The sequence below is a fragment of the Hoplias malabaricus genome, chromosome 2 (genome assembly GCF_029633855.1).
Source record: "Hoplias malabaricus isolate fHopMal1 chromosome 2, fHopMal1.hap1, whole genome shotgun sequence".
NCBI lineage: Eukaryota > Metazoa > Chordata > Actinopteri > Characiformes > Erythrinidae > Hoplias > Hoplias malabaricus.
In genome coordinates this window covers 38,315,257-38,338,963 of record NC_089801.1, presented here as the reverse complement: position 1 = coordinate 38,338,963, position 23,707 = coordinate 38,315,257, and the positions used below count along the sequence as shown (strand labels likewise).

The 23,707-nt window shown below is 42.5% G+C and overlaps 1 protein-coding gene across 1 annotated transcript; it reads left to right on the top strand.

The window, feature by feature from the left end:
* The first annotated feature begins 14,867 nt into the window (after positions 1–14,867).
* On the top strand, positions 14,868–23,325 carry micu2 (mitochondrial calcium uptake 2). The gene is made up of 12 exons (XM_066662035.1): positions 14,868–15,079; positions 16,012–16,147; positions 16,396–16,427; positions 17,347–17,422; positions 17,851–17,898; positions 19,319–19,401; positions 20,759–20,806; positions 20,919–21,019; positions 21,603–21,774; positions 21,872–21,980; positions 22,293–22,450; positions 22,864–23,325. Exons 1-12 carry the CDS (start codon positions 14,888–14,890, stop codon positions 22,966–22,968), a joined length of 1,260 nt encoding a protein of 419 aa, XP_066518132.1. The 5' UTR covers positions 14,868–14,887; the 3' UTR covers positions 22,969–23,325.
* The last annotated feature ends 382 nt before the right edge of the window (positions 23,326–23,707 follow it).

Here is a 23,707-nt window from a genome sequence, read left to right as displayed (position 1 = left end):
GGAGTTGTCGTCACTAGAGGAGCTTTGTGTAGCTGTTAGTGAATCAGACGAGGTGGAGTTGTTGTCACTAGAGGAGCTTTGTGTAGCTGTGAGTGAATTAGACGAGGTGGAGTTGTCGTCACTAGAGGAGCTTTGTGTAGTTGTGAGTGAATCAGATGAGGTGGAGTTGTCGTCACTAGAGGACCTTTGTGTAGTTGTGACTGAATCAGACGAGGTGGAGTTGTCGTCACTAGAGGAGCTTTGTGTAGTTGTGAGTGAATCAGGCGAGGTGGAGTTGTCGTCACTAGAGGAGCTTTGTGTAGTTGTGAGTGAATCAGGTGAGGTGGAGTTGTCGTCACTAGAGGAGCTTTGTGTAGTTGTGAGTGAATCAGACGAGGTGGAGTTGTCGTCACTAGAGGAGCTTTGTGTAGTTGTGAGTGAATCAGATGAGGTGGAGTTGTCGTCACTAGAGGAGCTTTGTGTAGCTGTGAGTGAATCAGACGAGGTGGAGTTGTCGTCACTAGAGGAGCTTTGTGCAGCTGTGAGTGAATCAGATGAGGTGGAGTTGTCGTCACTAGTGGAGCTTTGTGTAGCTGTGAGTGAATTAGACGAGGTGGAGTTGTTGTCACTAGAGGAGCTTTGTGTAGTTGTGAGTGAATCAGATGAGGTGGAGTTGTCGTCACTAGAGGAGCTTTGTGTAGTTGTGAGTGAATCAGATGAGGTGGAGTTGTCGTCACTAGAGGAGCTTTGTGTAGTTGTGAGTGAATCAGACGAGGTGGAGTTGTAGTCACTAGAGGAGCTTTGTGCAGCTGTGAGTGAATTAGACGAGGTGGAGTTGTTGTCACTAGAGGAGCTTTGTGTAGTTGTGAGTGAATCAGATGAGGTGGATTTGTCGTCACTAGAGGAGCTTTGTGTAGTTGTGAGTGAATTAGACGAGGTGGAGTTGTTGTCACTAGAGGAGCTTTGTGTAGTTGTGAGTGAATCAGATGAGGTGGAGTTGTCGTCACTAGAGGAGCTTTGTGTAGTTGTGAGTGAATCAGATGAGGTGGAGTTGTCGTCACTAGAGGAGCTTTGTGTAGCTGTGAGTGAATCAGATGAGGTGGAGTTGTCGTCACTAGAGGAGCTTTGTGTAGTTGTGAATGAATCAGACGAGGTGGAGTTGTCGTCACTAGAGGAGCTTTGTGTAGTTGTGAGCGAATCAGATGAGGTGGAGTTGTCACTAGAGGAGCTTTGTGTAGTTGTGAGTGAATCAGACGAGGTGGAGTTGTTGTCACTAGAGGAGCTTTGTGTAGCTGTGAGTGAATCAGACGAGGTGGAGTTGTCGTCACTAGAGGAGCTTTGTGTAGCTGTGAGTGAATCAGATGAGGTGGAGTTGTCGTCACTAGAGGAGCTTTGTGTAGCTGTGAGTGAATCAGACGAGGTGGAGTTGTCGTCACTAGAGGACCTTTGTGTAGTTGTGACTGAATCAGACGAGGTGGAGTTGTCGTCACTAGAGGAGCTTTGTGTAGTTGTGAGTGAATCAGATGAGGTGGAGTTGTCGTCACTAGAGGAGCTTTGTGTAGCTGTTAGTGAATCAGACGAGGTGGAGTTGTTGTCACTAGAGGAGCTTTGTGTAGCTGTGAGTGAATTAGACGAGGTGGAGTTGTCGTCACTAGAGGAGCTTTGTGTAGTTGTGAGTGAATCAGATGAGGTGGAGTTGTCGTCACTAGAGGACCTTTGTGTAGTTGTGACTGAATCAGACGAGGTGGAGTTGTCGTCACTAGAGGAGCTTTGTGTAGTTGTGAGTGAATCAGATGAGGTGGAGTTGTCGTCACTAGAGGAGCTTTGTGTAGTTGTGAGTGAATCAGACGAGGTGGAGTTGTAGTCACTAGAGGAGCTTTGTGCAGCTGTGAGTGAATCAGATGAAGTGGAGTTGTCGTCACTAGTGGAGCTTTGTGTAGCTGTGAGTGAATTAGACGAGGTGGAGTTGTTGTCACTAGAGGAGCTTTGTGTAGTTGTGAGTGAATCAGATGAGGTGGATTTGTCGTCACTAGAGGAGCTTTGTGTAGTTGTGAGTGAATTAGACGAGGTGGAGTTGTTGTCACTAGAGGAGCTTTGTGTAGTTGTGAGTGAATCAGATGAGGTGGAGTTGTCGTCACTAGAGGAGCTTTGTGTAGTTGTGAGTGAATCAGATGAGGTGGAGTTGTTGTCACTAGAGGAGCTTTGTGTAGTTGTGAGTGAATCAGATGAGGTGGAGTTGTAGTCACTAGAGGAGCTTTGTGTAGTTGTGAGTGAATCAGATGAGGTGGAGTTGTCGTCACTAGAGGAGCTTTGTGTAGTTGTGAGTGAATCAGACGAGGTGGAGTTGTAGTCACTAGAGGAGCTTTGTGTAGTTGTGAGTGAATCAGACGAGGTGGAGTTGTTGTCACTAGAGGAGCTTTGTGTAGTTGTGAGTGAATCAGATGAGGTGGATTTGTCGTCACTAGAGGAGCTTTGTGTAGTTGTGAGTGAATTAGACGAGGTGGAGTTGTTGTCACTAGAGGAGCTTTGTGTAGTTGTGAGTGAATCAGATGAGGTGGAGTTGTCGTCACTAGAGGAGCTTTGTGTAGTTGTGAGTGAATCAGATGAGGTGGAGTTGTCGTCACTAGAGGAGCTTTGTGTAGCTGTGAGTGAATCAGATGAGGTGGAGTTGTCGTCACTAGAGGAGCTTTGTGTAGTTGTGACTGAATCAGACGAGGTGGAGTTGTCGTCACTAGAGGAGCTTTGTGTAGTTGTGAGCGAATCAGATGAGGTGGAGTTGTCACTAGAGGAGCTTTGTGTAGTTGTGAGTGAATCAGACGAGGTGGAGTTGTTGTCACTAGAGGAGCTTTGTGTAGCTGTGAGTGAATCAGACGAGGTGGAGTTGTCGTCACTAGAGGAGCTTTGTGTAGCTGTGAGTGAATCAGATGAGGTGGAGTTGTCGTCACTAGAGGAGCTTTGTGTAGCTGTGAGTGAATCAGACGAGGTGGAGTTGTCGTCACTAGAGGACCTTTGTGTAGTTGTGACTGAATCAGACGAGGTGGAGTTGTCGTCACTAGAGGAGCTTTGTGTAGTTGTGAGTGAATCAGATGAGGTGGAGTTGTCGTCACTAGAGGAGCTTTGTGTAGCTGTTAGTGAATCAGACGAGGTGGAGTTGTTGTCACTAGAGGAGCTTTGTGTAGCTGTGAGTGAATTAGACGAGGTGGAGTTGTCGTCACTAGAGGAGCTTTGTGTAGTTGTGAGTGAATCAGATGAGGTGGAGTTGTCGTCACTAGAGGACCTTTGTGTAGTTGTGACTGAATCAGACGAGGTGGAGTTGTCGTCACTAGAGGAGCTTTGTGTAGTTGTGAGTGAATCAGGCGAGGTGGAGTTGTCGTCACTAGAGGAGCTTTGTGTAGTTGTGAGTGAATCAGGTGAGGTGGAGTTGTCGTCACTAGAGGAGCTTTGTGTAGTTGTGAGTGAATCAGACGAGGTGGAGTTGTCGTCACTAGAGGAGCTTTGTGTAGTTGTGAGTGAATCAGATGAGGTGGAGTTGTCGTCACTAGAGGAGCTTTGTGTAGCTGTGAGTGAATCAGACGAGGTGGAGTTGTCGTCACTAGAGGAGCTTTGTGCAGCTGTGAGTGAATCAGATGAGGTGGAGTTGTCGTCACTAGTGGAGCTTTGTGTAGCTGTGAGTGAATTAGACGAGGTGGAGTTGTTGTCACTAGAGGAGCTTTGTGTAGTTGTGAGTGAATCAGATGAGGTGGAGTTGTCGTCACTAGAGGAGCTTTGTGTAGTTGTGAGTGAATCAGATGAGGTGGAGTTGTCGTCACTAGAGGAGCTTTGTGTAGTTGTGAGTGACTCAGACGAGGTGGAGTTGTAGTCACTAGAGGAGCTTTGTGCAGCTGTGAGTGAATCAGATGAAGTGGAGTTGTCGTCACTAGTGGAGCTTTGTGTAGCTGTGAGTGAATTAGACGAGGTGGAGTTGTTGTCACTAGAGGAGCTTTGTGTAGTTGTGAGTGAATCAGATGAGGTGGATTTGTCGTCACTAGAGGAGCTTTGTGTAGTTGTGAGTGAATTAGACGAGGTGGAGTTGTTGTCACTAGAGGAGCTTTGTGTAGTTGTGAGTGAATCAGATGAGGTGGAGTTGTCGTCACTAGAGGAGCTTTGTGTAGTTGTGAGTGAATCAGATGAGGTGGAGTTGTCGTCACTAGAGGAGCTTTGTGTAGTTGTGAGTGAATCAGACGAGGTGGAGTTGTAGTCACTAGAGGAGCTTTGTGCAGCTGTGAGTGAATCAGATGAAGTGGAGTTGTCGTCACTAGTGGAGCTTTGTGTAGCTGTGAGTGAATTAGACGAGGTGGAGTTGTTGTCACTAGAGGAGCTTTGTGTAGTTGTGAGTGAATCAGATGAGGTGGATTTGTCGTCACTAGAGGAGCTTTGTGTAGTTGTGAGTGAATCAGATGAGGTGGAGTTGTCGTCACTAGAGGAGCTTTGTGTAGCTGTGAGTGAATCAGACGAGGTGGAGTTGTCGTCACTAGAGGAGCTTTGTGTAGTTGTGAGTGAATCAGACGAGGTGGAGTTGTTGTCACTAGAGGAGCTTTGTGTAGCTGTGAGTGAATCAGACGAGGTGGAGGTGTTGTAAATAGCCATGCTTTGTGTATTTGTGAGTGAAATAGTGGAGGAAGAAGGTGAGTTTTGTGTAGATGTGTGTGTTGTGGAGGAAGAAGGCAAGTTTTGTGTAGATGTATGTGTTGTGGAGGAAGAAGGCAAGTTTTGTGTAGATGTATGTGTTGTGGAGGAAGAAGTTGAGTTTTGTGTAGATGTGTGTGTTGTGGAGGAAGAAGGCGAGTTTTGTGTAGATGTGTGTGTTGTGGAGGAAGAAGGCGAGTTTTGTGTAGATGTGTGTGTTGTGGAGGAAGAAGGCGAGTTTTGTGTAGATGTGTGTGTTGTGGAGGAAGATGGTGAGTTTTGTGTAGATGTGTGTGTTGTGGAGGAAGAAGTTGAGTTTTGTGTAGATGTGTGTGTTGTGGAGGAAGAAGGTGAGTTTTGTGTAGATGTGTGTGTTGTGGAGGAAGAAGGTGAGTTTTGTGTAGATGTGTGTGTTGTGGAGGACGATGGTGAGTTTTGTGTAGATGTGTGTGTTGTGGAGGAAGAAGGTGAGTTTTGTGTAGATGTGTGTGTTGTGGAGGACGATGGTGAGTTTTGTGTAGATGTGTGTGTTGTGGAGGAAGAAGTTGAGTTTTGTGTAGATGTGTGTGTTGTGGAGGACGATGGTGAGTTTTGTGTAGATGTGTGTGTTGTGGAGGAAGAAGGTGAGTTTTGTGTAGATGTGTGTGTTGTGGAGGACGATGGTGAGTTTTGTGTAGATGTGTGTGTTGTGGAGGAAGAAGGTGAGTTTTGTGTAGATGTGTGTGTTGTGGAGGAAGAAGGTGAGTTTTGTGTAGATGTGTGTGTTGTGGAGGAAGAAGGTGAGTTTTGTGTAGATGTGTGTGTTGTGGAGGAAGAAGGTGAGTTTTGTGTAGATGTGTGTGTTGTGGAGGACGATGGTGAGTTTTGTGTAGATGTGTGTGTTGTGGAGGACGATGGTGAGTTTTGTGTAGATGTGTGTGTTGTGGAGGAAGAAGGTGAGTTTTGTGTAGATGTGTGTGTTGTGGAGGAAGAAGGTGAGTTTTGTGTAGATGTGTGTGTTGTGGAGGAAGAAGGCAAGTTTTGTGTAGATGTATGTGTTGTGGAGGAAGAAGGCAAGTTTTGTGTAGATGTATGTGTTGTGGAGGAAGAAGTTGAGTTTTGTGTAGATGTGTGTGTTGTGGAGGAAGAAGGCGAGTTTTGTGTAGATGTGTGTGTTGTGGAGGAAGAAGGCGAGTTTTGTGTAGATGTGTGTGTTGTGGAGGAAGAAGGCGAGTTTTGTGTAGATGTGTGTGTTGTGGAGGAAGATGGTGAGTTTTGTGTAGATGTGTGTGTTGTGGAGGAAGAAGTTGAGTTTTGTGTAGATGTGTGTGTTGTGGAGGAAGAAGGTGAGTTTTGTGTAGATGTGTGTGTTGTGGAGGAAGAAGGTGAGTTTTGTGTAGATGTGTGTGTTGTGGAGGACGATGGTGAGTTTTGTGTAGATGTGTGTGTTGTGGAGGAAGAAGGTGAGTTTTGTGTAGATGTGTGTGTTGTGGAGGACGATGGTGAGTTTTGTGTAGATGTGTGTGTTGTGGAGGAAGAAGTTGAGTTTTGTGTAGATGTGTGTGTTGTGGAGGACGATGGTGAGTTTTGTGTAGATGTGTGTGTTGTGGAGGAAGAAGGTGAGTTTTGTGTAGATGTGTGTGTTGTGGAGGACGATGGTGAGTTTTGTGTAGATGTGTGTGTTGTGGAGGAAGAAGGTGAGTTTTGTGTAGATGTGTGTGTTGTGGAGGAAGAAGGTGAGTTTTGTGTAGATGTGTGTGTTGTGGAGGAAGAAGGTGAGTTTTGTGTAGATGTGTGTGTTGTGGAGGAAGAAGGTGAGTTTTGTGTAGATGTGTGTGTTGTGGAGGACGATGGTGAGTTTTGTGTAGATGTGTGTGTTGTGGAGGACGATGGTGAGTTTTGTGTAGATGTGTGTGTTGTGGAGGAAGAAGGTGAGTTTTGTGTAGATGTGTGTCTTGTGGAGGAAGAAGGCGAGTTTTGTGTAGATTTCAATGTCTTGGATGAGGTGGAGGGAATCTCTCCCGTGTGAGGAACATTAATAAATGAATCTCCTACTTCTATGCTGTGTCCTCCTCCACGCAATATGTTTCTCCAACTTCTGCTTGGACGATTATAAACAGAAACAGATGCACTCTGGTAGCACACAAAGGGAAGCTGTTCCTCACATCCCACATCTTCCCAGAAGCCGAAATCTGTTCCATTTGTTCTGACAGCCGTGCAGTTCTCTGTTCCGTTCTGATCATTAGGTTGGTTTGAGGCCCAGTATCGGAAAGAAGAGCTGCTCTGATCTGACCAAACCCACGCGTCTCGGAAAAGACCGATCCACTTAAAGTTCCCTGAGAGACTAGAGATCTTTTTGTTCTCATCCTGGTTCCTCACACTGACCAGGTTTGTGTAGCTCTCTCTGCAGAATGTCTGAGCATCAAGCCAGCTCTTCTCGTCCTTATTAAAGATGTAGTAAATGTTGTTTTCTCCTATAAAGACATTAATCACAGATTTATATGTTGTATTTGACTTAATTTGCTGTCAGACAGTAATCTTCAAATCTACAAAAAGGCACCTTAACTAAAGGAAGAAGAAACATTTTTAGCATCAGTGTAAGTACACTTTAAAGTGTACCAAGCATTTCTTGACTATTTTAATTGGTTAGTTCATCAAGAATCAAACAAATTCAGGAAAAATTAAAAACAACTAAAATGGAGATGGAAGGTTCTGTTCCAACAGCAACAAAAAGCAAAGAGTAACTGGACACAATTCATTTGAATACTGAAACAGTTGTGTATGTTATGTTTTGCATACATGCCTACCATAATAACAAACATAACTATGTGGGGTGGAGCAGCTGTCATCAACCCAGTAACCATCCCCTCTCAACACCGCACAGTCCCGACCAGAGCTCATGTTACTGGGACTGTTATGTGCCCAATTACTAAACAACATCTGACTTTTTGTGTAATGTCCAGGCTCCATCAGTGCCCACATCCATGTCTTAGTGTCCCCTCTCTTCAGTCCGATCCAAACAGAAGAGCCAGAGATGGAGGACTGCTTGATGGTTTCATTCAGGTCCTGCACCTGGTACATGTTGAGGACAGTAGCCAGGTCAGTGTAATTCCGTCTGCAGTATCTCTGAGCGTCTCTCCAGTTCCTCCTATCATTTATGAAGTGATACTGAAGAGAACCACACACAGACCCACTGTAGAGAACTGTGAAGAAACACATATATCAGAACCCTCTCACACCAGAATTTTCCAGCAGAACCCTCCCACACTGGAGGGAGGTTCAACTGTTGAATGTAGAATTACCTAAGAAGAGGAGGCTGAAGGTCCAGATCATTTCTGAAAGAAGACAAATACATAGATTGAGTTATAACACATTTCACAAAATATCCGCTCATGGAAATGAACACATTCTTGTGCAAGTGTCACTAATTAGGCTACAGAACCATTACTAAAATAATTGATAATAAAAAGTTCTCACACTCACCCAGTCACTCACAACTATTTCACACTCTCACTGACTCATACACACATTCCCTGTTTTGGACAGTGTCTCACACACACACACCCAGTCACTCACACACACAGAACTCTGGACAATGTCATACAGTAACTCCACTGACCAACATGTGTTTGGACTGTGGGAGGAAACTGTGCACCCTAAGGAAACCCACACGGACACGGAGAACACACCACACTCCTCACAGACAGTCACCCGGAGGAAACCCATGCAGACACAGGGAGAACACACCACACTCCTCACAGACAGTTCCCTGAAGAGAGCATTGATCCCAGGATCCTGAGACCTTGCAACACTATCTCCTCCATCCAGGGAGACTGAAAGGTGATGCTCTGAGCAGAAGGCTGCCAGTTTAAAATGTACAAAATGGGTAGAATCCTATAAGTGATGTTTTAATCCAGATTAAAGATCTTCTTACTGGTGCTGTGAGTTCTGTCAGTGTTTTTCTGTCCTTTTCATTGATTTCTCTCTTCCTCTGAACGTCACTGAGCTCTTAGGTGTTGTTCTCTTCTCTTTATCTCTATATCCTCCTCCCCCTCCACCTTCCAGTTTTGTGTGGTTACAACCAGTGGATGCAAATGTCCATTATGTTCTGAGAGACAGTCATTATTCATTAATACAGGTGGTTTTGTTAATACAGGGGAATTGTTAAACAAGTGGCAATGTTTTTAGCACATCTGCAGTTGTTTGTGTCAGGTGGAGGATGTTGTAAGATTTAAAATGCTCATTGCTTCAAAATCAGTCTGGCCAGCAGATTCTCAGAGGGCATAAAATTAACCCTGCAGTAGAAAGCCCGTTACACCCTCTCAAATCTCAACAACTAGGTCTAGGAGGGAGTGCCCATGCAGTACAATGTGTTTCAAAGAGATGTGAAGACATTCTACAGAGAAAAGAACATAATCTTATTCTTGAAGTGAAATACTGACCATAGTTGACACACCCAGAGAACTGTCAGCATGATTTGCATAAACCTAAAATAATTTTCTGATGAATGTTAACAATGGAGACAAAGGGTAAAATATTTTGCCTTTTACAGTGGAAGTTTGGAGGAAGTGAGATGATGGGGGAGATATTCACTGGACTATTAATGAATAAATTTGACACATGGCCCAAAGATTTTGATTGGCAGCTTCACCCATAGAATAAAGTGTCAGGTCATGAAGTCAAATGGTGAAAGCATTGCGCCCTTCTGCTCAACTGACGGTGAGCAGGCTCTGGAGTTAGAGAAGACCCCAGGTTCTATCAAATGAACCGGATCATTCAGCCTCCTGGAACATCATTGACAGCACACTTATGACATCTGGTGACATAATTCTCTGTGGATTGTGCTGGATTTTCTGGGGGATTCAACTGACAAATCCTTGAAACTACCTGGGGTCTTGTTACCAGGGGTCTTATGACAGTGGGTCCTTATTCAAAATTGCATCCCCTGCTGCCCACCTGACCTGCTCCAAGAAATATTAAGTGCAGGGCTTCAGATATAAATAACCAGTCCTACCACAATAAGTTAACACTCACCCTTGAACGTAAAAATGAACACGGTAATGTCACATAGTAACATTAGTGTGGGAAGAAACCCACGCAGACATGGGAAGAACACATCACATTCCTTAAATAGCACTTTTACACCAAAAGAACTCTGGTTCCTGAACCGGTTCCATTACTGATCCTTGGATCCTCGGTGCTCTCCAGTGAACTGGCCATAGAGCATTTCCACCAGTTTAGATGGAAACTAAGGATATGTAAATTTGATCAAGTTCATAGCCGTGCGCTGGGCTAGTTGAGAAAAGTAGCCAACGTGCCTTGTGTCGCACTAAACACAGATCCAGAAACGCACACAAACAGCACGTTCCTGTTTTATCACAGAATTTTTTTATGTAACACTCTAGCTAAATGATCTCTGATCATTTTCTGGAGATTCGTTATCTTGACTTGCCCATGGATACCGTAACAGTTTGCACCGAACCGTGTCTTTGGCTCCAAAAAAGTTTTGTTGTGTTGGTGGAAACATGCAGAAAGTTTCCAAATTACGTTCACAAATGGGGAGGGTCCAACCTAAAAAAAAAAAAAAGTGATGCTGCCCAGTAAGACAACACAACACGTAACATAGGTTCTCGATGGGTGGTCCATCACACTGTGCACTGTGGTTGATTGAACCTCATTTAACTAATATGAATCAGCCTTTTTCCATATAAACACGGTTAAGTCCAGATATTAGCCCATGCTCACAGATGAATACTTTAAAATCCAATTCACAATTGGTTCAGTAAAATGAAATGTAAATTTCAATACCAAGCACCAAAATTTCAAAACCAAGCACACCATTGTTTTTCTTGTGAAATTCCCTATAAGTTTGATGTGTCACATGACCCTCTTCCCATTGAAAAAACAAAAGTTGGATCCAAAATGGCCGCTATGGTCACCACCCATCTTGAAAAGTTTCCCCCCTCCCATATACTAATGTGCCACAAACAGGAAGGTAATATCACCAACCATTCCCATTTTCTTAAGGTGTATCCATATAAATAGCCCACCCTAGTTAAGAGCTCTCTTTTTCATGTGTCAATGCAATATGGGCAGTGTTTATTTGGATGTGTAAAGTAGGATGAAATAGGTTACTCAGATTTCTTCTATTACTTTAAATTATGGTTGGAAAGCCCCTGCTTACAATTCAGTTATGATCAGTAAGAATAACATTACTGATAATATAAAATTAGAATTGTTACTAATCAAATTCAGAGTATCTACAATATAATTTGTAAAAGTAAAAATGAAATTATATCTGTAATGGCAACTACAATCAAAAATTAATAATTTTAGTTATACCAACACTTTGTTATAACTAGTTATATTTTTTTCAGATATCTCCTATTATGTGATGGAAATCCATAATATAGATTAGGAGATTTACAACTCTTATTGTTACCAGTGAAAATTGCATTTCAGACCGCTGTTCAGTGAGGGAACATATGTATTTACATCTTGCCTATGTCAGGGACAGTAAAAAAGCTGTCTGTGTCCTTTCATTGTACTGTGAGAATAATAGCTACACAAAAAGGGTCTATAAAGATGTAGAGCTGGAGAAAATAAGTCCACACTGAGTTATGGAAATCCTACAGAAGCACAAAGAAACTACTGATGGTCTGTTATTTCAGTGATGGCTTGAACAACAGGGCAATCGTTTTCTGAGAAAACATTCTTGTCTTTAAATCTGGAGATTTCTAGCCAATATATTCCTTCAATTATTTTGAATCCTTCCTGGACAAAACCTCTGAGGCATCTCTACTCTCTTCGTTTACCCAGAAATTCTGTACAAGAAGATAAAAATGTCCAGTTTGTCACACAAACAAACTAAGAAATGAACAAAACTTCATGAACACAAACTTTTATTGCTGCTGCAGAGAGTCACAGGAAGACTGACCCACTGATGATTTCCTCCAGACTGCATTGCTCAGACGAGGTGGAGATATTGTCACTAGAGGGGCTTTGTGTAGATCTGAGTGAATTGGACAAGCTGGAGGTGTTGTGAAGAGTTGTGCTTCATGTAGTTGTGAGTGAATCAGACGAGGCGGCGGTGTCATAAATAGTCATGCTTTGTGCAACGGTGAGTGAATTGGACAAGGTGGACATGTCACTAGAAGAGCTTTGTGTTGATGTGAGTAAATTGGAAGAGGTGGAGGAACAAGGTGAGCTTTGTGTAGTTTGTGGTGATGTGGATGAGGTGAAGGAAACAGGTGAACTCTAATTTGGGGTGATATGAGTGAGGTGGAGGGCACAGGTGAGCTTTGTGTAGTTTGTGGTGATGTGGATGAGGTGAAGGAAACAGGTGAACTCTAATTTGGGGTGATATGAGTGAGGTGGAGGGCACAGGTGAGCTTTGTGTAGTTTGGGGTCAAGTGGATGAAGTGGAAAAGGAAGGTCAGCTTTGTGTGGTTTGTGGTGATGTGGATGAGGTGCAGGAAGCAGGTGACTCTCACTCCCACCTTCTGAGTCTCACTCCTATTTAGCTGTTGAATGTAGACATACCTGAGAAAAGAAGGCTGAAGGTTGAGGTCCAGATCATTTCTGATTCTATAATACAAATTCCCCTGGCTCAACATCAGAGGAAGCCCTGAGAGCTGTTTGCTACCTATGTAAACCTCACTCAGTGAGAGAGAGAGACAGGTTTGTGTTTGTATGTGACAAAGAGACAGCGAGAGAAGACCTGAGAGCTGGTTGTGTGTGAGAGTGTGAGCAAGCGAGCGAGAGAAATGTGTGTGAGACTTGATTTCACACAGTGCTGTAAACCTGAATTACACAGCAGAAGGTGACCAGAAGACAAAAAAAAAAAAAAAAAAAAAGCCAGTTCTTACATTGTATTCCTTTAAATAAAACACAGCAATTTTTTTAAATGACTCGATAAAAAACAATTTAAAAAATGAAAACATATTGAAATATATCCTTATATGAAAATAAAAAAATTGAGAAACTATTTCTGCTGTCAAATGTCACATTCAGACATCCAGGCTATTAAACAGAACTACAACTATAGAACAAATGCTCATTGGGTGTAACAGTCTATACTCTTAATGTCCGAGTGTGTTTTGGACCTGCTACTGTAAGTATGTCATGCCCTGTCCTGTCCTGTCTGTTGCTCCCACCATGTGCTTGCTTAGCACATGGCCTTTTTTGTTATTGTTCCTGCCTCCGTCCGAGTCCCGCCTTAGTTCCTCCTTCTCAAGTCCCTTTGTCTCTGTGTATGTTGGTTGGACATTCCATGTTTGTGTGTCTGTCTTGTTTGTTCCTTGATTCGATTCACCTTCCTGCATATCTGTCTGTTTCTTCCATGTGCTTTGTGTTCTCATTTGGTTTGTCCGTTTTAGCTTCCTGTTTAGCTCTCTGTTTAGTCTCTCTGTCGGTGACGGGTGACTGTCTGTGAGGAGTTGGTATGTTCTCCCCGTGTCCACGTGGGTTTCCTCCGGGTGCTCGGGTTTCCTCCCACAGTCCAAAAACACACATTGCTAGGTGGATTGGCGTGTGTGTGTGTGTGTTGCCCTGTGAAGGACTGGCGCCCCCTCCAGGGTGTATTCCTGCCTTGCACCCAGTGATTCTGGGTGGGCTCTGGACCCACCGCAACCCTGAACTGGATAAGCAGTTACAGATAATGAATGAATGAATAATATAAGTTACATATTAGTAATGATTTTTAGTACAAAATTGTGGTTCCAAAATAGTACACTTTAAATACACTCTAGTTCCATAAGGGTCTTACTGGTGCTGTGGTTTCTGCCAGGATTTCTCTGTCCTTCTCATTGGTTTCCCTCTCTTGAACTTGACTGAGTTCCTGAGCTCTCCTCTCTTTAGCTCTCTTTCCTCCTCCTCCCAGCTCTGAGCAGTGTGGTTTCTTCCAGTGGATGCAAATGCTGAGGGGTAAGCTCTATTAATTAATCTGTAAACCAAAAGTGACCCTGCACTAGAGAACCCTCATACAATGAACAAAAGGTGTGTGTTTTTATCTCCTCATACTTCATGCCTTGGGTCAAACACAGACAGACACATTATCATAAAGCCACCACATCATCATCACCTTTCCGTTTAATCCATCAGGGTTTTATGAATCTGGGAAGGTATGTAAAAAGATCTCAAAACAATTAGAAATCAGCCATTCCACTGTCCGGAACATAATTTACCAGTGGAGAACATTTAAACCAAATGCCAACATGGCCAGGTCAGGTCTTCCTAGCAAGTTCAGTCTAAGAGCAGACTGCAACGTGTGTAAAGAAGTCTCCAACAATCCTAAAATGTCATTATGTGACCTACAAGTAGCTCTTGCCCAGTTGATGTCAAGATACATGAATCTACCATCAGAAAAAGACTGCATGAGTTTGATTTTCGTAGAAGGTGTGCAAGGAGGAATCTCTTGCTGTCAAAAAAACATCAGGGCAAGTTTGCCAGGCCGCACCTAGAAAAAGACCCGGACTTCTGGAATAATGTGCTTGGACAGGTGAATGCAAAGCTGAATTATTTGGGCACATTAACAGAAGACATGTCTGGCACAAACCAACAGAGCATTTGAGTACAATAACTATATCAACCGTGAAGCAGGGAGGTGGAAATGTCATGGTCTGGGGCTGCTTTGCGGCAGCAGGGGCTTGGCAAGCTCTCCATCATAGAATCTACTATGAATTCTTCACTGTATCAGAGGGTGCTTGAGGAATGTGAGACTATCTGTCCAAAAACGGAAGGTGAATTGGACATGAATGCAGCATGTCCATCACCCAAAACATTCCAGTAAATCTACAAGAAATGGTTCAAAATAAGAAACGGAGAGTTCTGGAATGACCAAATCAGAGCCTGGAGCATAACCTAACAGAGATGCTGTGGGGTGATCTGTGCATTCAAGAAACTCCTCAAACATCACACAACTGAATTGTCCAGATTTGGTAAAGTGCATCTTTCCTCAGAGCAAGTGATACACCACAGTAAAGGTGGCAAAGTCAGTGTCATGTACGTGTGACCATTCAGTCATCATATTCTAACCTTAATTGTTTAGCATCTGAGCAGATAAGCTATTGGCCTTTATGTTACTGTATTGTTATCTGTGTTTTATGTTGACCTTTGCCTTAAATATGAAAAATATTTCTAGACCCACAGGTGAAATATTAATTATTTATTATGTGAACGGCAGGCGGCGCTAAAGTGTTATTTCAATGTAACTCCACCTCGGTAGATACGAGTTCATGGGGAGAAAAAGCTTCCCGTTGCTGAAATGGCGGCGTGGGGCAGGTTCGCTTTTGGGTTTCGGGTCCTGTTCAGGCGCTCCTTCTCGGGGAGGATTCACAGGCTTGGCCCCGCGGTGGGAGGGGGCGTTCTAGGCTGTTTAGTCGCTGGTGGTCTTATTCAGTATCGGTCTGAACCGGGTTGGAAACTTTTAAACCGAGCTGTGTGCGCCGAGCAGAAGGTAAGTTTCTGTAAAGTTTCTGAGGTCGCGCCCCAAATCGCTACATTCTCCCTATATAGGGCACGTCGTTGGTCTCAAACTATCTCCTGCACCCTAAACGTGGAATGAGTTGTACATAAGAAGTCGTAAACCGTTTTCTCAAAATAAGTCAAATCCTGTTTTGGGTGTAGAAGCCTCCTAATGTGTCTCGTATCTTATATATCTAGGGTACTACGAAAGGAGTACGGGACACAGCCTTTTGTGTTTATCAATGACAACTCCCTAACAGTGAGAAACACAGTGGTTCTATTCAAATAGGATCCTATCTGTATTGGAATTTTCCTTTCCACCTTAAATCGCACAGCTGCTGCACCGAGTACTGAATGTTCTGCATGTATCTGCTTCACTCTTTAAAGTTAAACTAAGAATTGCAATTTGATGTCTGTGCCAGTCTGTATTGATTAGATATGGTCTTAATATTTATTTTTCTTCTGTGACAAGGGATGCCATGTCAAGCAAAATCACCAGCTCAAACTGTGTCAAAGCCCAGACATCAGAAGCTACAGTAAATTAACATTTATTTGAGGGAATTATTCACAGACCTAACACACACATACTCTTATCCAGTTATCCATAAATATAAGTACTACCTTAAACTTAACCCTAACTACTACGATAATCCTGACATGAACTCTAAAGCTTATCCTAACTTTAAGGCTTCACTTTAAGTTACACTCACAGACAGTCATAAATATGATGGCATGTGTTAACTTGGTATGTCCTTTTTAAGATTTTAAGATTCATGTGACTTTTAATAACACTTTTTTCAGTATATATATATATATATATATATATATATATATATATACACACACACACACACATATTTTGGATGTATTTGAGCTGTTCTGAAGTTTCTCCCATTTGTATGTCGGTGCGTGTGTGTTATAAAGGATGAAGCAGCTCCAGTGCCTGCGGTCTCCATGCGGCGTGTGCGTTTTAACCGCTTTGCCTCCGTGATTTATGATCAGGAGCTTTACATGACACCAAGAGACTTCCTCTACTCCATCATGCTAGAGGATGTGGACCGTGAGTGCCTGAACAACATGCATGCACGTACACACACACACACACTCACAAACAGAGGTTATCTCCACCCACCCAGTTACATGCACATAAGCTTGTTCAGAGAAGGTGTGCGCACCTGTGTTGTGAAGATTACACACATGAAATGCTGGGTAATACACATTACAAAATAAGAGTAATGTGAGTTTATTTTAGATGCAGTGCATCTCTCTTTCTCTCTCATACACATTTTTTGTCTTTGTCTTTTGCAGGTAAATTCCATAAAAAGACACTAACCAAAGCGGTGAGTGTGAACCTCCTCCAGATTAAACTGTACTTTGCTGTTTGAGAGGCTTTTCAGGAGCTAATGAGGGGCATAGCTTTATCCTTGCCTTTGCTTGGTATTTTCTGTTGTAGTGTGTTTTATCAGAGTTTTTGATGTAGAGGGTTTTTAAGCTGTAACAGCAGTTTAATATTGATTGAGCTAAGGTTGATCATACAGAATTACAACAGGATTTTATCTCCAGTGCAGTTAAATGTTTGTTCCCATAAGTAGCTGCATTTTTTTATTAATTAAAAAACCCTTTTTCCTGGTGTATAGATGCTCCTGAAGATTGTAATACAAGAGACATTGTGTGTTGTTTTATTACTGTTATATATTATTATTGTTCACATTACTATTACAGCTTTAGAATTGTGGTGCTTCACTAAGCTGTAATAGAGGAAAATAGAGCCTTTCTCATTGCTACTCCGGGCACAGCACTGCAGAAACTACACTATGTAACTTTTGGAGGCAGAAAGGAAGCAGCAAATTAGAATCGCAAAAACAGAGGAAAGAAGGACAAATAATGGAAGGACCTAGGCCCTCATTTATAAAGGATGCATCCGCACAAAAACAGGTCAAAAATATGCGTGCGCAACATCTCATGCCAAAATTGTGATTTATAAAGAACTACTTTGCGTAAAAATGAGCACATATTTAAGCAAGTTTTGACCCATGTGTAATCAGAAAACTTTGCAGAGAGAACGCAAATTGTTGACATCAAGGCCTTTGCTTGGTATTTTCTGTTGTAGTGTGTTTTATCAGAGTTTTTGTTTTATGTTTGTTTTAGTTTTCTGTCCCGACGATTTGTTTCTCTGTGTGAGCAGTACAGAAGTGAAGATCTGTGTGAAAGTGATTTAGTGATGACACTGATGCTCTAATGTGACTGGTTGCTCTACAGGAGGTGGAGAAGATGCTGAATATGGCTTCTAAAGTGAAGGGAGGAAGCAATCTGTTTAGAGGAATTGGAGACAACGGTTTGTACATGTGCATTTCACACAGGGCATGCATAAATTCATAGTAAACACTTGCACACACTAAAAAACACATTACAGCAGGTATTGACAGGATTCGTTAATGTTTGTTTAGGTCCGTTGACTTAAGAGGTGTCTCTTTTCCAACTAATCTCTGTTTGAAGTCTTGATTTATTGTTTATTTAAAGTCATGTCACATGGTGTGATGTCTCAAGATAGCTTAAAGGCTAACTGGTCCCTTTTTGTTTCTCTTTACAATAGTACAATTCAGGACATGGTTTTGATGTAGAGGGTTTTTAAGCTGTAACAGCAGTTTAATATTGATTGAGCTAAGGTTGATCATACAGAATTACAACAGGATTTTATCTCCAGTGATAACTTAACCTGCTAAAGGTGACCTGTTATCTTATGCCTTTCTTGTTTTATTGCAGGGCTGATCTCTTACACTGAGTACCTGTTCCTCCTCACCATCCTCACCAGTGAGTAATTAATTACACAAGCCAAAGTGGGGTTGTATGAAACATGTTTCTGGACACATTGCTCCCCCTTCTGTTCAAGCAGAGCCATGACAAAGTCCAGTCAGTGCTTGCATGTTCGGTGTAGAAGGTCTTTATTCCCTTCTAGGCCTTGCTAAGCTTGCTTGGTCATGGCGATCTAAAGCTGCTCTGAAGTGTCTATTGAGCAACGCTTTTCTAAGGAGGTTATACCAGCTGCAGTTGTGCAGTTAAATGTTTGTTCCCATAAGTAGCTGCATTTTTTTATTAATTAAAAAACCTTTTTCCTGGTGTATAGATGCTCCTGAAGATTGTAATACAAGAGACATTGTGTGTTGTTTTATTACTGTTATATATTATTATTGTTCACATTACTATTACAGCTTTAGAATTGTGGTGCTTCACTAAGCTGTAATAGAGGAAAATAGAGCCTTTCTCATTGCTACTCCGGGCACAGCACTGCAGAAACTACACTATGTAACTTTTGGAGGCAGAAAGGAAGCAGCAGATTAGAATCGCAAAAACAAAGGAAAGAAGGACAAATAATGGAAGGACCTAGGCCCTCATTTATAAAGGATGCATCCGCACAAAAACAGGTCAAAAATATGCGTGCGCAACATCTCATGCCAAAATTGTGATTTATAAAGAACTACTTTGCGTAAAAATGAGCACATATTTAAGCAAGTTTTGACCCATGTGTAATCAGAAAACTTTGCAGAGAGAACGCAAATTGTTGACATCAAGTAATAAAATAGTAAATGTGCAAAGCATTCTTATATGTATCAGTCCTTAATGCATAGATTAAAATAAAAAAACAAAGATTAAAAATTTAATGAAGATTAAAACATGTTTAAAATAGCTTTAAAAATGCAGAAATTTAAAAACATAAGGATTCGTTGCTTGCTGTATCCCATTCTACTTTATTTGTAGTATTGTTTTAAGCTATTAATGATCTTACTTTTTTGGGAGCACAATATTTTCTGGCTTTTGTGCGCACGCACACTTTCACTCCAGAATCGATGCAGAATTTTATAAATGAGGCCCCTGGTGTTTTGAGACAGACACTAGCTGCAGTATTTCATATAAGAGGGTGATGGCAATTATGAGAAATCTACAAGCCGTAGAGCAGAACGGTGGGGAGGATAAAGAAATCTGAAGCACTTGTGCTTACAGATCTATAAACTGTTTCCATAATGCAATAGGGGGAGTGTTGTCTTCTGAATAAGAGAAAGCCTGACTGCAGAGGCAAAATGAAAACTATTTCCGTAAAGAAAAGCAAATGTTGCATCAAGGCTGAAGCAAATGTTTGCAGAACCTCTAAGCAGTTCTGGGTTGAAGTGGTTTGCACTATGTTCCGAAGAGGGTGGTCCTCTGTCACTGACTGAACTGCACTGTGTGATTTCAGAGCCACGCACAGGCTTTGACATTGCTTTCAAAATGCTGGACGTCGATGGCAACCAGCATGTGGACAAGAAGGAGTTTGAAAAGGTACAGTGCTGCCAGAACTAACAGAACGGTCTGAATGTAGGAATATGTTCATTTTTTTTAATGAATTAATAAAATGTGTTGGGTATTAAATATGACTAAATATTCCTCAGGAATGTCCTCTTGCGTCCACTCAGGAGCAGCCTGGTCTCATAGTTATATATGTTTTTTTGTTTATAAAAGGTAAAAAAAAAAGACAAACACCGCACCCCTGTCTGCCCCATTCTGGCTCAGTGCTGATGTCTCTGCCTAAGGCTGGAGACATTCCCCATATCCTCCATCTCCATGGCAACAGTTAAAGCAAAACCCAGGGGTGATTATTTTATTTATTTCCCCCCAAATCTTGCACCAGTGTGGGCCTGTCCCTTTAAGAGCCTGATTTAAAGGGAGAGTATGGAAACGCCTTTTCAGCATGCAGTCGTGCATGAGCCTGATCTGATGGCCTCAGATTCAACAGCAAGTGGTGAAGTGTAAAGTTGTGTACTGAGCTCGTAGCATTTCTCACACACCACTAAGGACCTGACATGATGCATCAGGATTGTGAGATCAGTCCTCTCTCTCTCTGCACTGAGCGCGTCTGAGGGTCTTGGTTAATGTAATGAGCCTCAGTGTGATCAGTGGCTTGTGTGCTATGCCGCTTTCCCCCCTGTATGGTCCCTACTTGCCTCTACTCTGTTTTTTGTTTTTTCATTAGGTAAGTTTGGCCTTGGTTTCTGGAAATGGTTTCTTTTATAAATCCTGCTCTCTCGTGGTTCTCTAAAGAGTGAGGTGTAAACTTGCAGAGCACTGATTGGTCAGAGAAAGTCATCACTCTAGATCACACAACACAGACGTCCTGCACAAACTCGCCATCTGTAAAATCTTTACAGCAGACATCACATTTGTTTTTATCTGATACACAGTGGCAGCTCATAATTACGTTGTCGTCCTTTGAAAACCTTAAAACGCTCCTTGGATTGTGGACGATGAAGATCCTTTTGAAAGAAGAATGCTGCAACAAGGATAAAAAAAAAAATACTTATCTCTCCCTGAACTGATGGTGGAGCTGTGTTTAATCCCAACCAAAAACACACGAATACACAACCAGGTACCAGGGACCGAACAGAGAGTAGAGTCCAGTAGAGTAGATACCATACAGTGGAAAAGCACATTTTCACATTGAATTAGAAAGAGATACAGGATTGTGAATACTGTGATCTGTCCATTGACCCATGCTGCTTTGTCTTTGTTTACGCTGGCGGGGAACTGCTCAGGTGAATGAGAGGTATGTGGTCAGGCATGGCTGCTGTTGAATGTCAATCAGGCTGAAGTTCCATGGATCTTTGAATTGCCTAAATAATCATGTACTGTTTTCCCAAAGCTGAAGATCATTATTGGACAAAGGAAGGTTACTAAAGATGCCACGGAGGTGGGTTCAGTTTTATTCTCAGTAGTTCACAGAAGTGGTGCTGATATTTTCAGTGAGATAATTTCATCATATTTAAGGTGTGTTGTGTTTCTGCTTTCCTTTATGTGTCCAGGCTGCTGCAGTGGAAGATGGAGATGATCCCAGTACTACACTCCAGGCTTTCTTCTTCGGCCGCAAGGGCCACAACAAGCTCCAGTATAAAGAGTTCTGCAGGTCAGTGTGATTCCTTCAGAGCTTCAGTGTCTCAGTGGGGCTACTTTTGTTTGTTTTTCATTGGTGATTGATTCACTGAGACATGTACTGAAGCAGAAGTTCACACTTGTATTAAAGGGCTTGTATTGAAAGGCAGCTTTCTCTCCTGTTTTAAACAGCCCTATTTAGTACAGCTGCTTTCAACGCCTGTTCCTTTAAATGATAATGTGCCGCTCGCTGTGTTCGCTGTTCACCCCAACCCTGACCCACAGAGCTTGTTTTATCTCACGTTTCTTTGACTTGCGCAGCACACAAACTGACTGGGTGGTCTTGTTTCACAGCGAGTGGATTGATGAGCTCCAGATCCCCACATAAATGTACACATGCACTGAATATGGGATGTTTTTTTTTTTTTTTTTTTTTTTTTTTTTTCATAATTTGTCCCCTTTCAGGTAAAACCAAAAGTCCTGCCTGTTCCTGCTTGGGCGTCTTCAATGATTTTGGAGTAAATTAACTGCCTTACGGAGAAACCCTGCCTCTGACTTTGTGCATTGAGTGTTTTGAGGGTGTTTGAGTTTGAAAGTTGTGGTGTGGTCCTGTGCAGGTTTATGGAAGACCTGCAGGCGGAGGTGCAGGAGATGGAGTTTCTCCAGTTCTCCAGAGGCATGGACACCATGAGGAGGGAGGACTTTGCAGAGTGGCTGCTGTACTACACCAACGAAGAAGACAATGAGGCATACTGGGAAAACATGAGGAAACGAATCCCCACAGGAGAGGTATAACACACAAATATCTAGCTGATTTCTATCTTTTTCTCTCTCTGTCCTCACTTTCCTCTCACACTCTACCCTCCCTCATCTCTCTCTCTTATAGAGCATCACGTTTGAGGAATTTAAAGCCTTTTGTGTGTTCTCTAATAACATGGAGGACTTTGCTTTATCCATGAAGATGATTGCTGAAGCCAACAAACCAATCGGAATGGGTGAGCACTCCCCTCCTCTCTCTGTTTTTATCTCCAGCTGTTATTCTTTTAGTGGCGCTCTTAAAGGTGCCAGGGGCTTTATGATCATAAAGCATTAAGAGAATTGAAAACCTAGATGTAAAACCTTAAAGACATCTTGTACATCCTCTAGATGGTGATGGAAATAATTTTCCAATCTATCTTTTTATTTTCTTGCACTCCCTGTACTGTAGGGGTGGGCAACATGGCAAAAATATACACAGCATTTCTTATGACGCGTGTGCCCCATTATCCTTATCACATTTCAGTTACGAGACATATTTTCCCCCGCAGCTCAGTTTAAGAGGGCAGTGAAGATCGCCACAGGAGAGGAACTGTCCGAGAATGTCCTGGACACAGTGTTTAAGATTTTTGATCTGGATGGGGACAACTGTCTGAGCCATGCAGAGCTCATCGGAGTGATGAAAGACAGACTTTTGCGGGGACTCAGGGTAAGACCTTTTTATATGCTGTTTGATCTCTGTTGTTTAAACCCTCAGTGTGTGTGAAAAGACTCCACAATGAGGACCCACAGTGAGGATTACACTTATCTAAGCTGCACCCAGAACTAGGATGGCCTGGTTAAACATATAGTACTTTATTTATAAGTAGTGCATGAGGGCTGCTTGCACATGAGAACAAGAAAAATCAGTTCCAGATTCAGTGGGTTTTGGTGTATTGAATGAAGTCCAGTCAGGGATTTTGACCAGGTTTTGGGGTCTGAGGAAATAAATAGACACAATGGCTAATTCTGTGTGATAGTATTTCTTAAAGTTCTGAAAAAATATGTAATTGTGTATTGAAATAAATGTGTATTTATTGTGCATTTCTGTCTGTGTCTGTCTCGTTGTTTACCTGCACACAGGTTCGATCCAACCAGGGTGTGTCTGGTTTTTGGAAGTGTGTGAAGAGGGAGACGTTGAAAGGAGCTCAGGAGGCTATTAGCCGTAGCGGCCGAAGCCCTTTCTGAGTGGAACCAGTTTGTCAGTGGAGGGGATGGTCCTGTTTGTTAAGGGGTGGGGCTTGTTAATGGAGGGGATGCCTAAGGGTGTAGAGGGGCCAGTGGGACACGTTAAATTATGGGCACATGAACCTGCTTTTGAGAAGCTTCTGCAGATTACAATTCTGGCTCTAAAGAGATCATGTGAACAGTGTCGTCAGAAGCTTGTGTTTATTAGAGCTGTAACTACATTCTGCAGGACAGGACATTTTACAATTAAAAGGAGGGTGGTGGGTATGTTCACAATTGTATGTATAAGTAACTCACTGAAAATGACTTCAGAAGCACAGTCTCTGGGCAAAGGATGTAAGAACCCCCCCCCCCCCCCCCCCCCCCAAAAAAATGTTCTTTTTAAATACATTAGTTCATCAGACTCCAGATGAGAATCGGATTCTTAATGCCATGTATTTCCAAAGAACACCAGTCATTCTGCAATCCTCAGTAATATCCTCTTCTCTGTGTATCTGTCTGTAATGGTGGTTGTGATGATGGTGTAAGCTGCTCAGAAATTTTCTAGTTTTTGGAGAATCCAACTAAACTCTTGCAACATTTCATAATTTGCAGCTTTTGGACTGAATCCCAAAGAAAGCCCTTTATTTCTGACATGTTTACAGGGAGCGTCTATCTTTTACTTGTGAAATGGTACTATGAAAATCTGTCCTGATGTTCAAGAAAGGTCCCAGATTTGTCCCAACGAAGACGTTGCTTC